Source organism: Salvelinus sp. IW2-2015, linkage group LG17 (genome assembly GCF_002910315.2).
Source record: "Salvelinus sp. IW2-2015 linkage group LG17, ASM291031v2, whole genome shotgun sequence".
Lineage (NCBI taxonomy): Eukaryota > Metazoa > Chordata > Actinopteri > Salmoniformes > Salmonidae > Salvelinus > Salvelinus sp. IW2-2015.
In genome coordinates this window covers 25,989,716-26,010,973 of record NC_036857.1, presented here as the reverse complement: position 1 = coordinate 26,010,973, position 21,258 = coordinate 25,989,716, and the positions used below count along the sequence as shown (strand labels likewise).

Below are 21,258 nucleotides of genomic sequence, written 5' to 3'. Positions count from 1 at the left end.
CGTGTTTGCACACACATGACCATAGCCAGTGCCATGGTGGATACAAAGAACCATTGACGTAAAAAGTGGAAGAGATGAATCGTCCATCACCTGGTAAACCAGATATCACTGATAGTACAGGCCAATGGTCAGAATGGGATTCCAAATGTGTCCCTACACAGGCCCACCAGCATGACTGGAGTCTCCACTGTTCATCTCAAACCCACACTACCCTGCTGAGGTTTTCCCCATCATGCTCATGGCCAAAAGATCAATAAATCAGATACAAATCTCCCCCTTGGCTAAGGTTACAGATTGAGAATTCTGCTCATGCAGTTGCTCTGTAAAGTTGTGTCAAATCAAAACTACAGCAATCATTGCCTAAGCATTATATTTAAGCTGGCATACATTACACTGGCATCTTGTCTAAAATCAACTTAAATACTACAAGCACAGAGGTACAGAGACCAGGTGGTTCTGTCTGTCTGTCTGTCTCACCTGACATTGTGTTGGCGTTGGGCTCTGGAGAGGGGCTGATTCAGGCAGACCCTCAGGAATACCATCCACATGCAGCAGGTCCCAGCTATACCAGGACGAGAGGCGATTAAAACGCAACATTCTCATCCTCACTTACTGTAGATGCAAAACAAGTCCAACAAAAGTCCAAGTGTCACCATTAATTTAGGAAGATCTGGAATCCCCAAAAAGTCTCTACGAGATCCCAAAAACATGACAGCTCAAAAAAGAGAGGAAGAATCCAACCAAAATCCACAGAGAGAGAGAGTCCAAAGCACAGTGAAGTGCTGAGGTGAAGGAGGGTTATAGCTACTTCCTCTGTCGGTCACAAGGGCAGTAGTTCCCGGAATCTCTGTCTCTCCTGGCAGGTCAACCATCACACTGAGATCATAAAAATGCTGTGTTCTCCCTTCTCTCGTCAAGCCTCAACACACTCTACTATCCAAGTCGCACACATTAACACACAGCTACTGCTCCTGCAGCAGTTCAACTGGCTCCTAGCCCCTCCCAGTCATAACGGAGCTCCCAGCCCTGATAGGCCGTAAACAGCAGACATCAGTCCCCACCTGGCCCAGCATACTCAACACAGTAGGCCCACTTTACACATAACACCACACTTAGTACACAGAAATATCCCCATTCATGCTGGATAAACAAACCTTCTATTAGAAATGCATATGCCAGCTAGGGATAGTTAGATACACAACTTGGGTTTCAATTGAAGACACAGTTCAGCATTGCACTATTTAATGACACTGCTTTACAGTACCTGTTTAAATCACCAACGTGGACCACATCTACACTACAGCATCTAATATCCAGGAGCAATGAAATATCAAACAAAATCCAGCATTTTCACAGTGGAGTTGTCTATTAAAGTATAAGAACAAAATCATGAAAGTTACTCATATGTCAATTTCTTTCTTCTTAGTCAAGCTGAGATGTGTGAATTGGGTGGCCGGTAGCCTAGCGGTTAAGAGCGTTGGACCAGTAACCGAACGGTGGCTGGTTCGAATCACCGAGTCGACTAGGTGAAAAACCTGTCAATGTGTCCTTGAGAAAGGTGCTTTACCCTAATTGCTCTTGTACGTCACTCCGGATAAAAGCGTCTGCTAAATGGCAAAAATGTAAATGAATGATTATTCATTTCACTGAACAGGAGTGGAAGTGTCCTCGGAGATGATCACGCGTGTGACTCCTCCCCGTTGTTATTCAAACGACTCTTGCGCAAATTGCTGATTGTCCTCGTTGTGTATTTCACACAGAGGTTTGATGGCCTGAAATGAGTGAGCTGTTCATTTTGTTAGCCTATTCTGAGCAGAACAATCACTACTGTAGTCTAGGGGGAAAGACATGCATGTGAGCACTGTGCTTAGTGGGGAAAATGACACTGAGGTCAAGGAGAAATAAATAAAGACAACTGTTTTTCCATTTAACCTTCTTCCTGCTACCATCAAAGGACTTTCATCAATACACAGGACACTGTAGTCCTACAGTTTTTAAAGTCAGTTAATAATACATTTAAATTAATACTGTATAATATAACCAAACATGCATGTCTGAATTATAATTATTAACTTCAATATTGTCTACGTGCGCGTGTGTGTGTGTGCACATGTGTTTAGGGTCTCTGATGAGGGTGTACAGTGGAATGCTCGCGAGTCCCATCTATGTTACTTCCTCTAAAAGATGAGGGCTGCCTGCGTTATGGTTCCTTGAACCCTCCAAGCTATTCAACTCCTGTAATATCAATCAATCATATTTAATGTATAAAGCCCTTTTTACATCAGCCGATGTCACAAAGTGCTATACAGAAACACAGCCTAAAACCCCAAACAGCAAGCAATGCAGATGTGCATTGCTTGCGTTTGGTGGCTAGGAAAAACTCCCTAGAAAAGGCAGGAACCTAGGAAGAAACCTAGAGAGGAGTCCTCTTCTGGCTGTGCCGGGTTGAGATTATAACAGTACATGGCCAAGATGTTTAAACATTCATAGATGGCCAGCAGGGTCAAATAATAAGAATAATCACAGTGGTTGTAGAGGGGGCAACAAGTCAGCACCTCAGGAGTAAATGTCAGTTGGCTTTTCATAGCTGACCATTCAGAGTTAGAGACAGCAGGTGCGGCGAGAGAGAGAGCGAGAGTCGAAAACAGCAGGTCCGGGACAAGGTAGCACATCCGGTGAATAGGTCAGGGTTCCATAGCCGCAGGCAGAACAGTTCATATATTTATCCCCATCCCCCAGTCTAACTACCTATCCATTACACAAGTCTTCCCTCTCCCTCTGGCCACTCCAGTTCCACAGACACCTTCAGACATCTCTAGGGTGGACCATCATTTCACCTTCTACTATGAACCTTGGGTGGAACAAAAGCCCTGGTTGACTTGGTTTGTGTGTGTGTGTGTGTGTGTGTGTGTGTGTGTGTATATAGAGTTCCTACTGGTTATATCATTACGACCCCATGTCAACATCTAATTTACAGAGTGACTGACTGATTAGAATGGGGGGTCATCTGAAATTCTGTTAGATAAGGGAGTCCTCTCACCTAACACTGTAGACAAGGACGGATGGACATGTGGGAGGATGTGGAGAGACTGCCATGAGTCTTCCATCTAAAATCACATTTCCATCTGTGCTCTATTGTACTGGACTGGACTGCTTTTTCTCAATCAGGAATTTGTGCACCATTACATTCCACAACAGTCATTGGTAGATGGCTTTTCATTCACATTTTCATTCATCCAATACAATACTATTATGGGATACGACATACTGAAAAGAATCACCTGGTAGAAGAGAATATATTTTGGAGGAAATTAGTCTATCTTACCCAAGGTCAGATGAGTTCACAGTGACAAGGCTTTGTAATGAGTGTATATCTGTCAAACGCAGTTTCATTCTGAGCAGGTGAATCGTATCCTCTGTACTGTTAACCAGGCCTTGGCAATGTTGTATTATTATCTATGGCAACCAAATGGTGCAAATTACATAAAGGCCTTAAAGAAAGTCCAAAAATCACTGCTATAGATGTGATCTAGCTAGGGAATGTAAATCAAAAGACACCAAGCATCCACCGCATTCTGTTTGAAGTACTTATTGTTAAGCAGGTGACTGGGGTCGCCAACAGCTTAGATTATCAATAAATGGTACAGCGACTAGCATTTTCCAAAGCCTGTACAAAATTAAACTACAACTCTTAGAACACAATTATGCTAGTAGTAATTTCACCTTTGGTCAAACTTTTATAAACACTTTAACTTTAGCCTGTGCCTAATACCTTAACCTCTTGGCAGGTAGCAGACACAGTCCTGCCAGTCTACCACCATTTGTGCCATGGGCTTTTCCAGGTGCCAGTAATCTTTGCTCAGTACCTCTGGAGCCAGGAATCCTCTACCTCGGAGCTAGCTGGGTAGGTAGGCAGAGGGTTAGTGCTAAGCTCTGGCTGGGCATGGGGATTGCATTGGGACTGTGTGAGCATTGCACAGAATTTGGTGGGAGGTTGAGTATCTAGTATCTACGTGCCATCACATGATAATGAGCCCTACACAGCCCTGCCCATCCCAGGCCTTTGCCTTCTCTGGTCTGGTGAGAGACGTCAACGGTGGTAATTGGGGAGGTGGAAATGGGTGAACAGGTATAATGTGTATTTGTGATTAAGGTCAATGTGAAAACAGAAACCGATGGGTTGGGCAAGAGCCAGAACACACGTGGGCAAAGCAACGTTTTGAACATTCGTCATCGGCTTTGATACTCTGATTGGTTAAAGACGATTCAAACGCTGATGACTTTGTTTTGAACAAGGCCCGTTGTCACCACAAACGAATTCAACGCTGGCAGATTCAGACTGAAGTATGTAGCGAACGATAGAGCAGCGGAAGAATTCGGCTTGAGTCGACAGGCAAATCATCGGCTGCAAGTACCTCTAACTTTCCAAGCTCTATGGCACACATAATATTACAAACTTGTAATATCCCTTTTGTGCACAACGGACGCTCCTTTAAGAGAAGCAGAATTTGTCTGGTCTATTTGAAGCCTGCCTGGCTCAATTCATTGTTATGCCAAGCTGTATCCTGTCGCTAGATAAATATTTTAACTACCTGGAGCAAAGTCTTCTGTACGGTAGAGCAGCCAGCCAGGCAGGCTTGGAATGGTCCGTGTGTGATTTAAAAGGGCTGAAGTCAACACCCATAAGGTTCGGCATGTTCCATTTTTCTCTACCAGACACTGTGCTCTGCTGGAATACTATATTAAGCAAATGCATGGCACAGTGTTGAGCTCCTATCCTACAGGATGAAAAGTGTGTAGCCTTTCTCTACACTTTATCTCCCTCTTGAGGACACGGAGAGAATTGCATCAAGAGAATGGCATCAAGAGCTGTCGGTTTGAGATGATGATACAACAATTCATTACATGTACACAACACGGTCGCACTAGGCAACATTTCTTAGCATAAGGATTTTTAGTAGCCAAGAAGAGCCAATGAATTTTACTGAAGGGGACTTGTCAAGCATTAACTGTTGACTGAATGAGACACTTCTAACTAAACAAAGACAGGAGTGGAGAGGAACAGTATGACCAAGCTTCTGACTAATCAGACAGGCCCATGTTTAATGTCCGAGGCTGGTGACTTACCCATCCACAGACAGACGGACACTAAAGCCCTGTTACATTACAGCAACCTCAGCTTTATCCACACCTCTACCCGCTTCCTAGCCCAGGGGCACGGCCGCAATGACATCACGTCCATGTTTTCATTGCACGCAACGCTGCCTTGTCTCACCTGTGTGTGTGAGTGTTGAGTGGGTCTAGACTTGTCTGAAGGGCGCTTCACCGTTCACACCCATGGACTTGTTTTTCACTCTAACCACAGAGGGCTAGTCCACACAAGCTTCAAAGCAATGTGCAAGAGCATAGCACCAACCACAGACATTATATTGAGGGAAGGTTGCGCCTGATCATTTAAGCCTCCCTCTTTGTCCGGTGTCAAATCAGTCAGTCGGTTCACGCGATACACAGCTATGGAAAGCGTGCCTGTGTTTAGCACAGAGGACCAGGGTGCCAGTTCACCCCTTGTCTAACAGAGCAGCCAGCCACCCTTTCTCAGCACCTCTTCTCCAGGCCAAAGGGAACACTTCTTGGTCCTTCCTGTCAGTCGGAGGAAGCGGCCAGAGGCAGCGCCTCTTCCTGCGTGAGGTCACCAGTCTCACAGCAGGCTCAGAGGGCTGCAGTGGAGGCTGGCACAGCCCAGGCTAGTAGGAAACATAGTGTAGGCTGGCACAGTACAGAGGTTATGAGGAAATCGATAAGCAGGGTTTAAGTGTTCAGATGGGAGGAAAGATAGAGGTAAATGGAGGATGAGGTAATGGAGGATGAGGTAATGGTAATGACTGGCTTATTATCACTACATAGAATGATCCACTACATGAAGAAAAGGCATCACAGGATGAAGGGTGAGAATATGGAAAGTGGGAGGAAGTCACAACAAAAGTTTCAACAGGTTTTAGAGATGAGTGGGTAGTGCCTGTGTATAAGTCAGACAGGATTTATAGTTTAAGTGTGCTTACAAGTGTCTGTATGAATGTATTTAGCGACAGCATTAATGTGTTTGTGTATGTGTGTGTTTAATGTGTATGTGTGTGTTTAATGTGAGTGTGAGAGAGGGAGAGAGGAGATTTGGTGTAGTGTGCGAGTGAGAACATACTGTAGAGGCTGCACTGACCAGCAGATCGACGTTGCTCTCCTTGCGTCCAAGGGATCCGTGCTCCACCCTCTCGCTACCGAGGGTAAGGATGTAGGGACTCTGCTCCCCCAAGGAGGGCTTCATGTTGGGCAGACTGAGCGACCGCAGGTCTTTCACCCCCTGCTCCACCTTCAGCTCATCACCTGGCCGCGCTGAGGAGGAACCAACAATGGAGGGTTAGCTTCCTGGGTTTTAAAATTCTCTTTATTGAAGCTAGTTATTTGCAAGAGAAAAGTACATCCCGAAAAAAACGTATCAACATTCTTTTCTTTTTTGCTCTAGTTTCCTGTTGAAGTTCTCTCTCTGCGGGCTCCAAAACAGGATCTCTAATCTAGTGGGCAGCCTTAAATCCCTCTTAAACATTGGATTGTATAAAAGAAAAATACATCAAAACACGTGATTTGATGCCATTACATTCGCTCTGTTCCAGCCATTATTAAGAACTGTGCTCCTCTCAGCAGCCTCCACTGATCTATCCTGATTGCCTAGTCATTTTTACCCCTACCTACATGTTCATATTACCTCAACTACCTCATACTCCTGCACACTGACTCGGTACTGGTACTCCTTGTATATAGCCTCGTTATTGTTATTTATTGTGTAACTATTTTCATTTTGTTCATTTTCTTACTTTTTAAACTCTGTATTGTTGGGAAAGGGCTCTTAAGTAAACATTTTAACAGTAAAGTCTACACCGGTTGTATTCGGCGCATGTGACAAATAAAAAATATTTGATGATTTGCTGCTACAGATAAGTCTCGTGCAGGGATCCAAGATGGGGGACGCCCTGTCCAGTTTCCTCTGATCCAAGGGAGAGACAGGAAACTAAGGCCCCACCATCTGTCCCACCCAGGCATTTTTAATGCTTGCGGGTAAAAAGAAAAGCCAAATATTCTCTAATATTGAACAATTAATTAGATTAGTGTTTGTTTCATGTTTTGTTAACCCTAAAAATCTAGTTGTCAGTGCAGGGTAGTAATCAAAAGTTGAAACACATTGTACCTTGGTTGGTTTAGAATCAAAACAAAATCCAAAAGACAGAGGTAGATTCCGTGGGAAAATATAAACTCAGCAAAAAAAGAAACGTCCCTTTTTCAGAACCCTGTCTTTCAAAGATAATTAGTCAAAATCCAAATAACTTCACAGCTCTTCATTGTAAAGGGATTAAACACGGTTTCCCAACAATTAATGAACATGCACCTGTGGAACGGTCGATAAGACACTAACAGCTTACAGACGGTAGGCAATTAAGGTCACAGTTATGAAAACTTAGTACACTAAAGAGGCCTTTCTACGGACTCTGAAAAACACCAAAACAAAGATGCCCAGGGTCCCTGCTCATCTGTGTGAACGTGCCTTAGGCATGCTGCAAGGAGGCATGAGGACTGCAGATGTGGCCAGGGAAATAAATTGCAATGTCCGTACTGTGAGACGCCTAAGACAGCGCTACAGGGAGACAGGATGGACAGCTGATTGTCCTCGCAGTGGCAGACCACGTGTAACAACACCTGCACAGGATCGGTACATCCGAACATCACACCTGCGGAACAGGTACAGGATGGCAACAACAACTGCCCGAGTTACACCAGGAACGCACAATCCCTCCATCAGTGCTCAGACTGTCCGCAATAGGCTGAGAGAGGCTGGACTGAGGGCTTGTAGGCCTGTTGTAAGGTAGGTCCTCACCGGCACAAACCCACCGTCGCTGGACCAGACAGGACTGGCGCAAAAAGTGCTCTTCACTGACGAGTCGCTGTTTTGTCTCACCAGGGGTGATGGTCGGATTCGCCTTTATCGTCAAAGGAATGAGCTTACACCGAGGCCTGTACTCTGGAGTGGGATCGATTTGGAATGGAGAGTCCGTCATGGTCTGGGCGGTGTGTCACAGCATCATCGAACTGAGCTTGTTGTCATTGCAGGCAATCTCAACGCTGTGCGTTACAGGGAAATCCTCCTCTCTCTGTGGTACCCTTCCTGCAGGCTCATCCTGACATGACCCTCTAGCATGATAATGCCACCAGCCATACTGCTCGTTCTGTGTGCGATTTCCTGCAAGACAGGAAAGTCAGTTCTGCCATGGCCAGCAAAGAACCGGTTCTCAATCCCATTGAGGATGCCTGGACCTGTTGGATCGGAGGGTGAGGGCTAGGGCCATCCCCCCAGAAATGTCCGGAACTTGCAGTGCCTTGTGGGAAGAGTGGGGTAACATCTCACAGCAAGAACTGTCAAATCTGGTACAGTCCATGAGGAGATGCACTGGAGTACTTAATGCAGCTGGTGGCCACACCAGATACTGACTGTTACTTTTGATTTTGACCCCGCCCCCCCTTTGTTCAGGGACACATTATTCCATTTCTGTTAGTCACATGTCTATGGAACTTCTTCAGTTTATGTCTCAGTTGTTGAATCTTATGTTCATACAAATATTTACACATGTTAAGTTTTCTGAAAATAAATGCAGTTGACAGTGAGAGGACGTTTCTTTTTTTGCTGAGTTTAGTTCATATATTCTATTTTATTAATTGTGAAACTTGAGAGAAGCAAAATAAGATGTGGTGTTCTGATGGATGCTGACTGGTCCTCTGATGCAGTTACCTTTGACCTTGAGATAGTGGCCACCGAAGCGGTAAGCCTCAAAGTTCAGGGACAGGGGAGTGTTGGACTGGTCCAGGAACAGATCTACCCGGGATAACTCAATACCTTTACGCTCAAACACAGGACCCAGCACCTCCCTGGAATAGAAGAACACAGAGACAAAGAGAACAGAGTTAACAGACCAGCAGGGTTTCCCAACTGGCGTCCCGCCCGTGATTGTATTTGGCCCGCCAAATTTAATTGTTGGACATAAAAAATAAAAATAAACTGTAAAAAACACGAGAAAATCAGTTCCAAGTGATTTTTATTTTGGAAATCTGTTCCAAAAATACTCTCACGGATAATAGAGCGATAAATGTGATAGTATACAAAAGCAAGCAAAGGTTTTAAATCAACTATTATATCCATTTGGGCTTCTTGCTGTCAATTTGCAGTCTACAAATTATTTGTAATTATGTTCCATGTTGACCTTCCGCTCAAGAAGAAAAAATAAGCCTGCGGCTGAATCTAGTTGATGATCCCTGCCCTACAGGCTTAGTCAAACCATTCATAATGACCCCACCACTCCCCAGCCGCCTTCTTTCTCACCTTAGGGTCTTCTTTTTCACGGCGGGGACGATCTCTGTGTCAATGTCCACGTTCAGATCAAACTTGAGGCTGAAGCACTCCTTGCTGGGGTCCTGCAGGGGGCGACAGACACAGTGGAAGTTAACGGCTGTCGAACTGAAGAGCTTAGTCTGAACGCCTGTAGTGATCTCTTTCTCAGTAGATGCACAGGGAGGCCCTTTACTAGCAAGCAGGCTGGCTGGCTGGCTAAGACTACTCAGGAACGGCCCGTCGGAGACCATTATATATCACTCCCTGGCTGCCACAGAGAACTAACGCAGCCTCAAAGAAACATGTTTGCTGCTGCATGAAGCCTGCAATCATGTTGGCACTGTGATCATCATACAATCTACAACTTTCCACCACATACAACAAGTCAGCTCTGTTCAGACCAACAGACTTCTAATCATCAAATCAAGTTTATTTTATATAGCCCTTCGTACATCAGCTAATATCTCGAAGTGCTGTACAGAAACCCAGCCTAAAACCCCAAACAGCAAGCAATGCAGGTGTAGAAACGCGGCGGCTAGGAAAAACTCCCTAGAAAGGCCAAAACCTAGGAAGAAACCTAGAGAGGAACCAGGCTATGAGGGTGGCCAGTCCTCTTCTGGCTGTGCCGGGTGGAGATTATAACAGAACATGGCCAAGATGTTCAAATGTTCATAAATGACCAGCATGGTCAAATAATAATCAGGAGTAAATGTCAGTTGGCTTTTCATAGCCGATCATTAAGATGATGACTTGACCCAATACTATTAGGAACTGAGGTAGAGAGATGTGGGTTCCTAAGGGGTGTATTTCTACGTTTCTACGCCTGTATCAATACTCACGTCAGTGTGCCGTCGCCGTGGTTTCTTCTTCACCAACTTCAACCCCCCAGGTTTACGTTCCCTGCGGGAAAAAAACAGTCATTTGCACATTAATTGACACAAATATTGAATAAATCATTCTCATATTAACTCCCATAGTGTAATGAAACACCTATGGAATAACAGGTCAACACTAACGTAAACACAAGCACAACTATCGTATATTAATAGAGCAGTGTCGTCAAAGACGACTCCCCTCACTCGTCTAGCGTACATTTTGTCCTTCAAACCAAAATGACGAGCGCCATGCTGACAGACAGACAGACAAAGTGATGATGTCTGGATAGTTGACATAACGGAAGTGACATACCCTCGGTCGTTGGCCCCTTCGTCCTCCTCCTCCAGGTCAGAGGGGGGGCTGGTGCGGGGGGGACAGGAGCGCGTCGAAACGTTCCGGGCCAGGATGGAACCTTTCAGGGGGGTTACACAGAATATCTGTTAGAGATCTTTAATAACACTTTTCCTTAATAGCACAGGTACTTCCAGTTTAATCTAGCCTGACTAAATATTAAAAGGAAATTCTAAACGTTTATCAATTCTGTGGAAGGCAGTCGCGACTAACACATCAGTTCAATGAGCACAGAAGAAGTCAGACAGTCTCATATCTTACATGAACACAGTTGAAAAAATAAAATAAAATAAATCCCGGGTGGAGGGAAGTCAGTGGTTGAACAGGAAGATGGTCTAGAATTTATTCTTATGCATGTAATATGGTTTGGGGAAATACATTTCTTTGACTCAACAGTTTCGATACAAGTGCTGCTCTGCGGACCTTGACCTGACCTATCATATGACCAGTGTTGGGGAAGCTACTCTGAAAATATAGTTTACCAAGCTAGCAATTACTTCACACTGGAAGAAGTTATATAAGTTAAGCTACTCTTAAGAAAAATATATTTACTTCGAAAAGAAACTACTTTGTGAAAAATTATCATGTCCAATTCTGAAATGTCATAGACTACAAATCGCAAGAACAGATCACTCTGGATTCAGATGATGGCATAATGTGTAATTTAGTCTATTAAACACAAAACTGTTTCAAGTGAGAAGTAGGCAGGTCTGATGCCGAAAAAGAAAGGAAATAACTGCCTACTTGAAAAGAAAAGCAGTTAGTTACTTTTCTGCCATGTAGCGGTGAAGCTAACTCCTGAAAACTCTACCAAGATTTGAATTTATTAAACTACCACCAAGCTACTACAAAATATAGTTAAATTACTAATTGAACTACATGTAGTTCACTACTTCCAACACTGCATATGACCTGACCTGAGTGTAGGATCGGGCACTAAATGTAGTGGAGAGGAAGTCTGGGTGTGTAAGTGTTGTGGTGGGTAGTGTTGTGTACCTTGGGGTTGCAGGTCAAAGCGCGGGTGTCGGTCAAAGTGCATGTTTTCTGTGTCTTCCGGGTGGCAGCGGGAGTCACATGACTCACAAAGGTGAAGAGGGCTCTTGTTGTTCAGGTCCAGGCACTCTGGGTGGTGGCACACCTGGAGAGAGGGAGAGAGAGGGGTGAGGGTCAGTACAGCAGATGTACCAATCAACCTGGCCAGTAGTCTCGCGCGCCAGACACTTCCTCCCCAAGCTCGCAATTAGCCTGGGGAGGTCAAGTAGGCTAACAGAGAGACAGGTCACAGTATAACGATACATACACATCAGCCTGATGGCAGGACAGACAGCCTAATGCTCCAGGACCCAAGCCATTGTTTACACCATCACAGAGGCATGGAAGCAGCAGACACAGTTTGATATCACACAGCGCACAGGAGGTCTTCTGACTAGAGTTAGCCAGCCCGCCAGCCATCCAGTCAGGCAGACAGACAGCAGAAGGGAGCTGGATTAGACCCTCTCCACCTGTGGCCAGACCCAGACAGACCTCCCCCTCAACTAGCCCCTCCAGAGGACAGCAGCCCAAGGGGGTGGCATCCCTGGCCCAGGGGGTAGAGGACATGGGTAGGGGTTTCCCCCTCTCCAGCCTCTCAGAGCACCAAGAAAACCCAGACTGACTCCTATACCGGGAATGAGGACGTTTGGGGAGATACAATTTTGGTCCTGGTACCGTAGTTCCTGTCATTGTCTCGGTGTGCTCTGCTCAGGACTGGAGGTTTGTATGCGTGTGCATGCGTGCGTGTATAGGGGGGGCTTCATGTAAACAAGCACACACACACACACACACACACACACACACACACACACACACACACACACGCAGAACAACAAGTGTTTTCCCACAAGATACCAATCACTCAGGACGAATAATAATCACACAGCCCTGTTGGATGTTCTTACTACGTTGACAAGCCAATAGATACACCTGTAGGCTTTGTATTCCACGTATCAAGTACGTGTCAACACAAAGATGCAGCATGTCAACTCCAGCTATCCACAAACATTGATAATACCATATGTTCTGCTAGGGCCATTAAGCTGTACTTTAAATCCCTGGAAAACAGTCAAGAATACTTTGGTTTAATGAATTGAGGCGTACAGGCATGTGCCCCTGTTGTGCTCTCAGCCTCCACCTACCTTCCAGCTGAGTGGATGAGAGCAGCACTGTCCCCCAGCCATACAGTCAGGCTCCATCTCCAGGCCAATAAGCACCCAGGGCTTCAGCTACAAAATCCACCACCTCTCCGGTACGCTAACTAACAGAGTCCTTTCCTTTCTCTCCCCCCGGAAACAGCCACAAGCTGCCTAATTAATCCATACTTCTCAATGTCTAGCCAGGTTAAGTACCAGTAAGTATTTTGAGGAGCTGGTTGGGGGCCGGGGGGGAGGAGTAGATGTGAGGTTAAGACCGGCCAAGCCAAGGAAGGAGTCCCAGTATAGAGATAAACGTGAAGAAGGAGGAGAAAAAAAATACGCAAGCAGATTTAAGAAGTCCAAAGCTCCCTAATCTGGGCTCAGTGGACTGGGCTGGTCTCGCTCTGGCAGAGCCATCTGACGCTCCGCCGGCAGGCAGGCAGGGTTGAGATTAAACCAGGGGCCCCTCTCTCATTTCCAAGATAGCCAGGCAGGGTCCTCTGACGCTCCTCCTTTCTATTCCCCGGAACCTCTAGTCTACAACCTAACCCAGACACATGTCTAGGGTTAACGCTTGCTCTCTAGGGGGGGGAAGAGAGAGAGAGAGAGACGAGAGAGAGACAAAACAGAGAAAGAGGCAGAGAGAGAGAGATAGAGAAAGAGAGACACAGAGAGAGAGAGACACAGACAGAGAGAGAGAGAGAGAGAGGAGACAGACAGAGAGAGAGACACAGAGACAGACAGAGAGAGACACACAGAGAGAGAAAAAGACACAGAGAGAGAGACCCTTGTTTACTGTAATAGGCATATGAAATGCTCCCCTCCAAAAACACAATTAAGTTAAGTGTGCTTTGAAGTTTTTAGATGGAGCATGTCTCTGGTTGTTGGATGGGAGATTCAAATGCAATTTAAAAGAAAAAGCCTCATACCAAAACATTGGTATGATGGTATATTACTAGTTATTCCAGCTATGGATTAATATGTTTCATTCTGTTCTCTCTCGCTGTTAAATAAAATACAAAACATTGTGCTATGTAACAACATGAGCATGTCAGGAAATCTCAAGAGTTCTGCTTTCAATTTGTTTTCCTGGAAATAACAATAAACCTTTCCCCTCAGAAGTCATTTCACACACACAAAACACAAATAGCTGACAGACAAGATTTGTAAGCCCCTGTAGCCCAACAGCTCTCTCTCAACAACCACATAACAGACGTGACATGGTGTTAATGAAATGTGGAGACAGACGTGTGTGTGTGTGTGTGTGTGTGTGTTCAGATGGGTGAAACAGGAGCGAATCAGATGCCATATTTAGACAACGGCGGGCTCAGCAAGGTAACCAACAACTCAGGCATGGGCCGGGTGACCAGGCAGCTGCATTCCTGTCGGGAATGAAGCTGCTGAATGTATCTGCTGCCTGGGCGACCCAACACAAATAAACGTGTCACCTCTCGGATGAGGAAAACTCTCCTATGCCTCTTCTCTCCTGGACAAAAAGCCACACATTCAGTCCCAAAACCTGTCTTAAACTTAAAGAAGTTTTAAAGAAGAAAAAAACAGACTACATTTGAACATACTCAGAGGACAAGACTCAAAGGCTTTGTCACTGAAATGTTGAATGTTCAGTTACCATTTCATGTTAAAGATTGATACTTGGTTGTGATAGTATTTCCAACAATAGGTCACCTGAGTGAAGGTGAGAGCACAGCACACTTGGTGTTGGTGACTGGTACTTGCGGGCCAATTAAAGTGCATTGTGTCTTTGAAGGAGGATGATGGTCAAATGACAACTGGCTGGGGATCGGGAGCTGGGAGTATGCATGTGTGTGTGTGTGTCCAGACGCGTGTTATCAAGTCAACGGGATTAGCGGTGGGTTTGGAGGAGGAACAGTGATTGAGGCCCGAGCGACACACACAAGCCCCCCTGACAGCTGTGAACACGCACACACACACAGGCCCCTCTGCAGTCCTCGCTCAGGCTTAGCACCATCACTGCCATGTGGTACCTGATTACACACACTTGTTGCCACGCATACCACACACACGACCAAGGCGCCATCACACACTACCACACACACACGACCAAGGCGCCATCACACACTACCACACACACACACGACCAAGGCGCCATCACACACTACCACACACACGACCAAGACGCCATCACACACTACCACACACACACGACCAAGGCGCCATCACACACTACCACACACACGACCAAGCGCCATCACACACACAATCATGTGAACACAAAGTTGCTACATTCTAATTTCCAACCATCAATGGAAGTAGACAACTATTGAATGAACGTTCCTCTCACAGACAACAGCTGTCACACTTAGAGATGACTGATTCTCCGAAGTGATTCAGCCCTGTTACCTCAGAGTCTGGATCACACACACACACACACACACACACACACACACACACACACACACACACACACACACTCATGGTCGGCGTTATAAGGTTTGATCCCCCTCCCTCCCCATTAGGAAAATAATGATAAAATGCAAGGCCAGGCCGCCAACAGCACTGCATCAATCACAACAGTCTCTCTCCCAGTCTCCACCGGGGATGGTTCCCCCCCGGACTGACTGGCTTTAATCTGAACAGCCTGTCCTGCCAGAGCACACCTAATCCCAGCCTCTGTGTGTGTGCGCGCGCAATAAGGTTGTTGATAGTTTCAGTGAATGTTGCAACGAGTGCCTGTACAATGTCATAGTGTGTAAGTGAAAGGTGCAATAGTACTCACTGGAACATAGTTGTCAGGATGGGATATTGGTGGAAGGAGACTGATTATTGAGAGACAATGTGAAAGAGAAAATAGGGCCCTTGTTGTGTTTGGTTACTGCTACACACACGTTGTTGGTGCCCAAAGCTAATTAAATTCCCTTCCCATCTTCCATTGGGTCATCCACATACAGTCAGTCTCCAGCAGCCATCACACACACACACACACACACACACTCACACACAGCCTAAATCAACACACCATTGAACAGCTATGACGAACATTCAGTCAATACAGATGATTGTGTTTAGCTAGGTCGAACACAGACCAAACAGTCATGATGACATTTGGATATGGATACAGTCCTCTAATAAAGCCTTCCTTTCAGTAATTTACTGTGTGCCTTGTTAACACTGCAGTCAGTTGATAGTGTGCTGCAAAGTGTTTCAGTGAACTATTCAACAATAACATCACTCCACCCCCACACTAAAACATTACTTCAGGGCCAGGCACTAACGTGTTAGACATCTTTGATTTGGCAACTTGAAGCCACGTTCACCCTTTAGCGTTAGTTACCTTAGCAGATATGCCTTCTCATCATCAGTCATTTAAATACGTAAGACGTACTGAATCACACACACACACACACACAGACAGACACACCCTCCCCCGGCTTGGACCGTAAATGAGGCTCGACTGGTGTCTACCGACCTTGGATGACACGTTATCACAACACACGCAAAAGTGACACACACACAAGTGATTGGTTTGATTCAGTCGTGTACAGTCTTGTACAAATAATAAGACTGTTGTGTGCACTCACACACCCTCAAACGAGACAGACAGTACAGACTTCAGACTCCCTCATACACTGGTGTCAGACTCACTCCCGTCTAACTAATCAAATACATTTAACAAAAATATAAACACAACATGTAAAGTGTTGGTCCCATGTTTTATGAGCTGAAGAAAAAAAAAACTAGAAATGTTCTTTATGCAAAAAAAGCTTATTTCTCTCAAATGTTGTGCACAAATTAGTTTACATCCCCGTTAGTGAGCATTTCTCCTTAGCCAAGATAATCCATCCACCTGGCAGGTGTGGCATATCAAGAAGCTGATTAAACAGCATGATCATTACACAGGTGCACCTTGTGCTGGGGTCAATAAAATGCTCCCAACTGGGTGGGCCTATGCCCTCCAAGGCCCATCCATGGCTGCACCGCTGCCCAGTTTTGTGAAATCCATAGATTAGGGCCTAATGAATTTATTTGAATTGATTGATTTTTATTTTGTATTTTTATTTAACTAGGCAAGACGGTTAAGAACAAATTCTTATTTACAATGATGGCCTACCCCGGCCAAACCTGGACGACGCTAGGCCAATTGTGCCCCGCCCTAAGGGACTCCCAATCACGTCCGGATGTGATGCAGCCTGGATTAGTGACACCAGTGACGCCTCTTGCACTCTAGCACTGAGATGCAGTGCCTTAGACCGCTGCGCCACTCGGGAGCCCAATTTGATTTCCTTATATGAACTTTAACTCAGTAAAGCCACAGCAGATGTTCCAGACTTGAAAAGCTTCTCCGCTCTCTAACCCTTCCCAGTCCTTCCTATCCTGGTCTGGTCTGTTCTGGTACTCTGTGTTCAGACTCTGCCTCCGTCGGCATGCCTTCAACTTATCAATGAGCTGCGTGGGAGACACTCTCCACACCACTTAAAAAAAATATACAGCTTCAGCCTGGGTGGCCAGCACTCACCGTAATGCTACAGCTAGCTGTACTACTGGGACATCGTATCAATCATGGTTTTAATTCAGAATGATGGATTGGTACGCAAATGCTAAACACCCAGGGAGTCTGCTTTACATCAAAAAGACTGTTAAATCACTTATTCTTAGGCCTGCCATCTAGGCCACTTTTAGTTACCATTTTCTGAGAACACATTTTCATGCCCCTCTTGGGAGTTGAGCATGCGACTGGGGGGCCCCCTGGGTTCACTGTAGAGGTTGGTGTCCTAAACATCACACGCTGTAGCCTCAGTGTACCCAGTGTGGTAGCGGAGGATAAACGCAGGTATACGCCGCATACCCACCTATTTTTCAGTGGGTGTTGCGTATACTCACTTCTTAATCCCCAGGGTACGTGTCATAGTAGTGTAGTGGAGGTATACACCGTATCAATTAATAAGGCAGATCAGAATGTTTAGCTTTAAAAAAAAATGCTGATATACGATTATTTCTTCACATTTTCAGTGCAGCAATGTGCACACGGCAGTAGGCCTAGAACAGTGGAAATGTTCCAAAATGCAATTTGTGGAAAACCCCACTCTAAATCCTCACGCACATGTGAGCGGTCTCCTGGAAATATGACTTAGAAATTAAGAGAGGGGAGATCTAAAGATGCAACAACTATCATGGGTTGCTAATATGACTAGGATCATGCCTTTGGCTGGAAGACAATGAAAGAAAGTCTTTGTAAAATAATTGCCTCCATGTTTCTATGGTGGGACTTTGGCTATAGGCTACCTTGAAGCAAGGTAGGACATGCCTCATATATGAAGTAAAATGTCTAGGTTTCAAACAGTTAAGGAACAGAAAAAATATATAGTGATGCTAATGATAGGCCTAACCGCCTTCTGGTAGATGGAAAGGCTTTCCCAAAAACTTTAACAAAATGTTAACTAGCTACAAAGTAGCCCATGTCTAACTGTCAGAATGATGTCATGATTACTTGCATCAATCCATTGGCCATTTGTTTTGCGAACTCTCATATGCTACAGAAACACCACTAATCAAACAGTGCTAGGTGCCTGGCACTTAAATTAAAGGGTAAGTACACTTAAAAAAAAAGAATGTCAGATTTTTAAAAATACCTCAAAAAAGTGGTCTCCTGATGTGGTTTAAGCATTTTAGATCATTCAGAGTGCATGTCAAACGGGAAATGTTTGGCCAAATTAGAGTAAACCCACTTCTCCAGGCACCACTACACCCCTGACTGTACCCTTTTAGTTCTGGCTGTTACTGGTAGGCTAGATGGAAACAGAGAGGTGGGGGGGGGGGGATAAATGAGATCAAAGGGATAGATCAGAGCCCCAGGTCAGGACTGGGCCAGATCTGATCATTTATTTTTCAATAAATAAACTTGGGTGAGTCTGTGAGAAGAGGCAGGGGAGAACAGTGCCGCCGCGCTTTCTCTTTCTTCTCCCGCCATCGGTCCGGTTCTCTAGCTGGGCTCTGAGAGTGTGCCAGGACCAGGCCGGAGCTCTTAAAGCAGGAGGTCTTACACAACGCCAGCCTGACGTGTCTCCTTACTATTAACCCCCCTCCCTTTACTGTGGAAGGGTTCGGTTGTCTTCAAACACATATGGAACTCTTCAAAACAGAGGCACTTGTTGTATCGGAGCGTCCACAGCTAGGGCAGAGTGAGCGTGCATGTGTTTCTGGGACACATGGGATGATTCATGTATAAAGGCTTGTACTGTAGGGAGACTTGTTTTCTATCTGTAATGAGGAGATGATTGGCAGAGTGAAACGTCCAAGCCCACACCTGAGGCTGAGTGACTGGTTGACTGGATATATTTTTCTGTATTTATTGCCAAGGCAGCAGCTACTGTTCCCGGGGTACAAACAGGATTAAAACAACCACATCTCAACAAAACGTAACAGCCTACATCATAAACAAAACATTACATCACTTCTCTATCACTACAAATCTACAATATTACAATGTGTGTGTGCGCACGACTCTTCACAGGCGCCGTTGTGCCGTGAGGTGTTTTTGGTACTTGGTGTATATACAGTATATACGATAAAGGATATGATGTCATTCAGGCCAATGCCACAGGTATTAGTAAAGTAGATTAGGTCATTTGTCCAGTGTTGTACTAAAATTCCTGCAGCTTTTCAGTTTAAATTCAGTCAAATAATGTTGACGTACAACCGGATGCATTTTTCCCAGGCTGGGTTGAACACTCCCAACCAAACAGGCCTGAAATCTGATCCCATCAGTGAGAAAGTCCATAGTCAAACTAAACTGTGTGACTTGTCATCTGTTTAAATGTATTTTAAAGGAGTTGTCAGGCAGACTGGGGGAAAACCACATGGAGAGTTTCATAATGATGACAAACCTATGACATCTCCTACTGTAAGTCTTAGGAGAGGAGTGACTTTTCCAGATGTACACACCGTGGAGAGTACACTAGGGAAACAGGTCCGGACTAGAGAGAGGGAATCTGACATCAGTTCGGAATATAGCAGTCTCCAACACAAATCACAAGATTACGCAGTGGCAAAAACCAAAAAGACAGCTCTTCTTCAATGGTCAACGGTCCATTTGATTAGCTGTGTTTGGTCAGTGGATGTACAGTAGAGTTTGGGAATTGTCTGTCCTAGGACAGAGATAAACTGAAGGACATCCATCTAACAGAGCATTACAGGAAATAGTCTAGCTCTTTTTACAAAGGAAACATTCCACCAAAAGTGTGTTTCAACATGCAGCATGAAGAGCCTTGCCTGTACAGTAAACTGCACAAACATGCACAGATTTCACACCCACACCTTGAGAAATAGGCTAGTACTTCAACTAGGAAGAGACTCAGACCACCCCGAAGTCTTTTGTCCCTAAAAGGTCAAGCCAAGCCTTTTATCCTATACCCATTTTATCCTATACCCATACCCTATATGATATACCGTATCTACACAGAGGCATTACATTGTTTTTTTTTTAAACAATCATAAAACTGCAGATTTGCTGTTGGCCTCATCGGACACTGAACTGTCAACGATGGCAAAACGAGAGACGACTTTTTCTTACACACAAACATCAAGAGTTATTGGTGTGACCACATGAGAAAACTGATGACCCACTCACCGGCAGCTGGTCCGTCTCTGCTCTAACGCAGTCAAGTGCACTGAGACGGAGTGAGTGTTGTCTCAGGCTGCACTGCTGGACTGTGATGCAACCAGTCTTCCCATCCATAGCTTCAGGGAAGGAAAAGAGACCGATAGGCAGGAAGGCGATTTGCACGACCAAAAAAAGAGGAAGTGCGTGAAAAAGAAAATAATTTTGGGAACCGCTGGAAACTCCTAGAGAGACAAATTGCTGATTTGGACACAGGCAGTTCCAATTTCGACTTGGAAATGGATAGTTGGTAAGCCACTTTAGATTTGGTATGAAGAAAATGGAGGGGGGGGGGGACTGGCTGGGCTGGCGTGTGCCGTTGAGGATCTTGGGTTGTTGATATAAGAAGCAGATGTGGAATATGCCGACGTCTGACAAAAACAGAGACTTAAAGGCCCCCAAACGTTACAATTGATATCTGTGTGTATGCCATCATCACTAGCAGGCAGGAACAGTGTATAGATAGGGAGAACATGGAGGCTGATTGAAAAAGCTCCAGGAAGTTTGTTGATGGCCTATGCTCCCGAGGAACAAAAGGGTTTAAAAGTCAAGACATAAAGAGAGGGTGCATTGCACTAGCATTCTCACTGAGGGACAACATATCACTCAACTTCACTCTGGCTGTAGATCTACTCAGCCAGGTATGATATCCCTTTGCCATACCATTCTCCCACCTGTCCCTATAGATTATACCTAGCTGTGAACCAAAATGTAAGATCAACCCTAAAACTACACAACCCTAGGCAGACAATAACACAACATGCTGGGTTCCTTTCACTGAACCTCAGTACTAATGC

General features: G+C 45.1%; 1 protein-coding gene across 5 annotated transcripts in view; it reads right to left on the bottom strand.

Moving 5' to 3' along the window:
* The window catches only part of LOC111976686 (pleckstrin homology domain-containing family G member 5), a 76,389-nt gene that overhangs the window by 14,701 nt on the left and 40,430 nt on the right, over positions 1–21,258 (bottom strand). For 3 of the 5 annotated variants that reach the window (XM_024005704.2, XM_024005703.2, XM_024005707.2), the window contains 6 exons: positions 11,651–11,792; positions 10,616–10,715; positions 10,267–10,327; positions 9,419–9,510; positions 8,831–8,967; positions 6,197–6,387 (listed from right to left, as the gene is read on the bottom strand). In XM_024005704.2, coding sequence (XP_023861472.1) covers positions 6,197–6,387; positions 8,831–8,967; positions 9,419–9,510; positions 10,267–10,327; positions 10,616–10,715; positions 11,651–11,792 — 723 coding nt within the window. The remainder of the gene's footprint in view (positions 1–6,196; positions 6,388–8,830; positions 8,968–9,418; positions 9,511–10,266; positions 10,328–10,615; positions 10,716–11,650; positions 11,793–21,258) is intronic. The other 2 variants (XM_024005705.2, XM_070448025.1) reach the window with 1 other exon arrangement.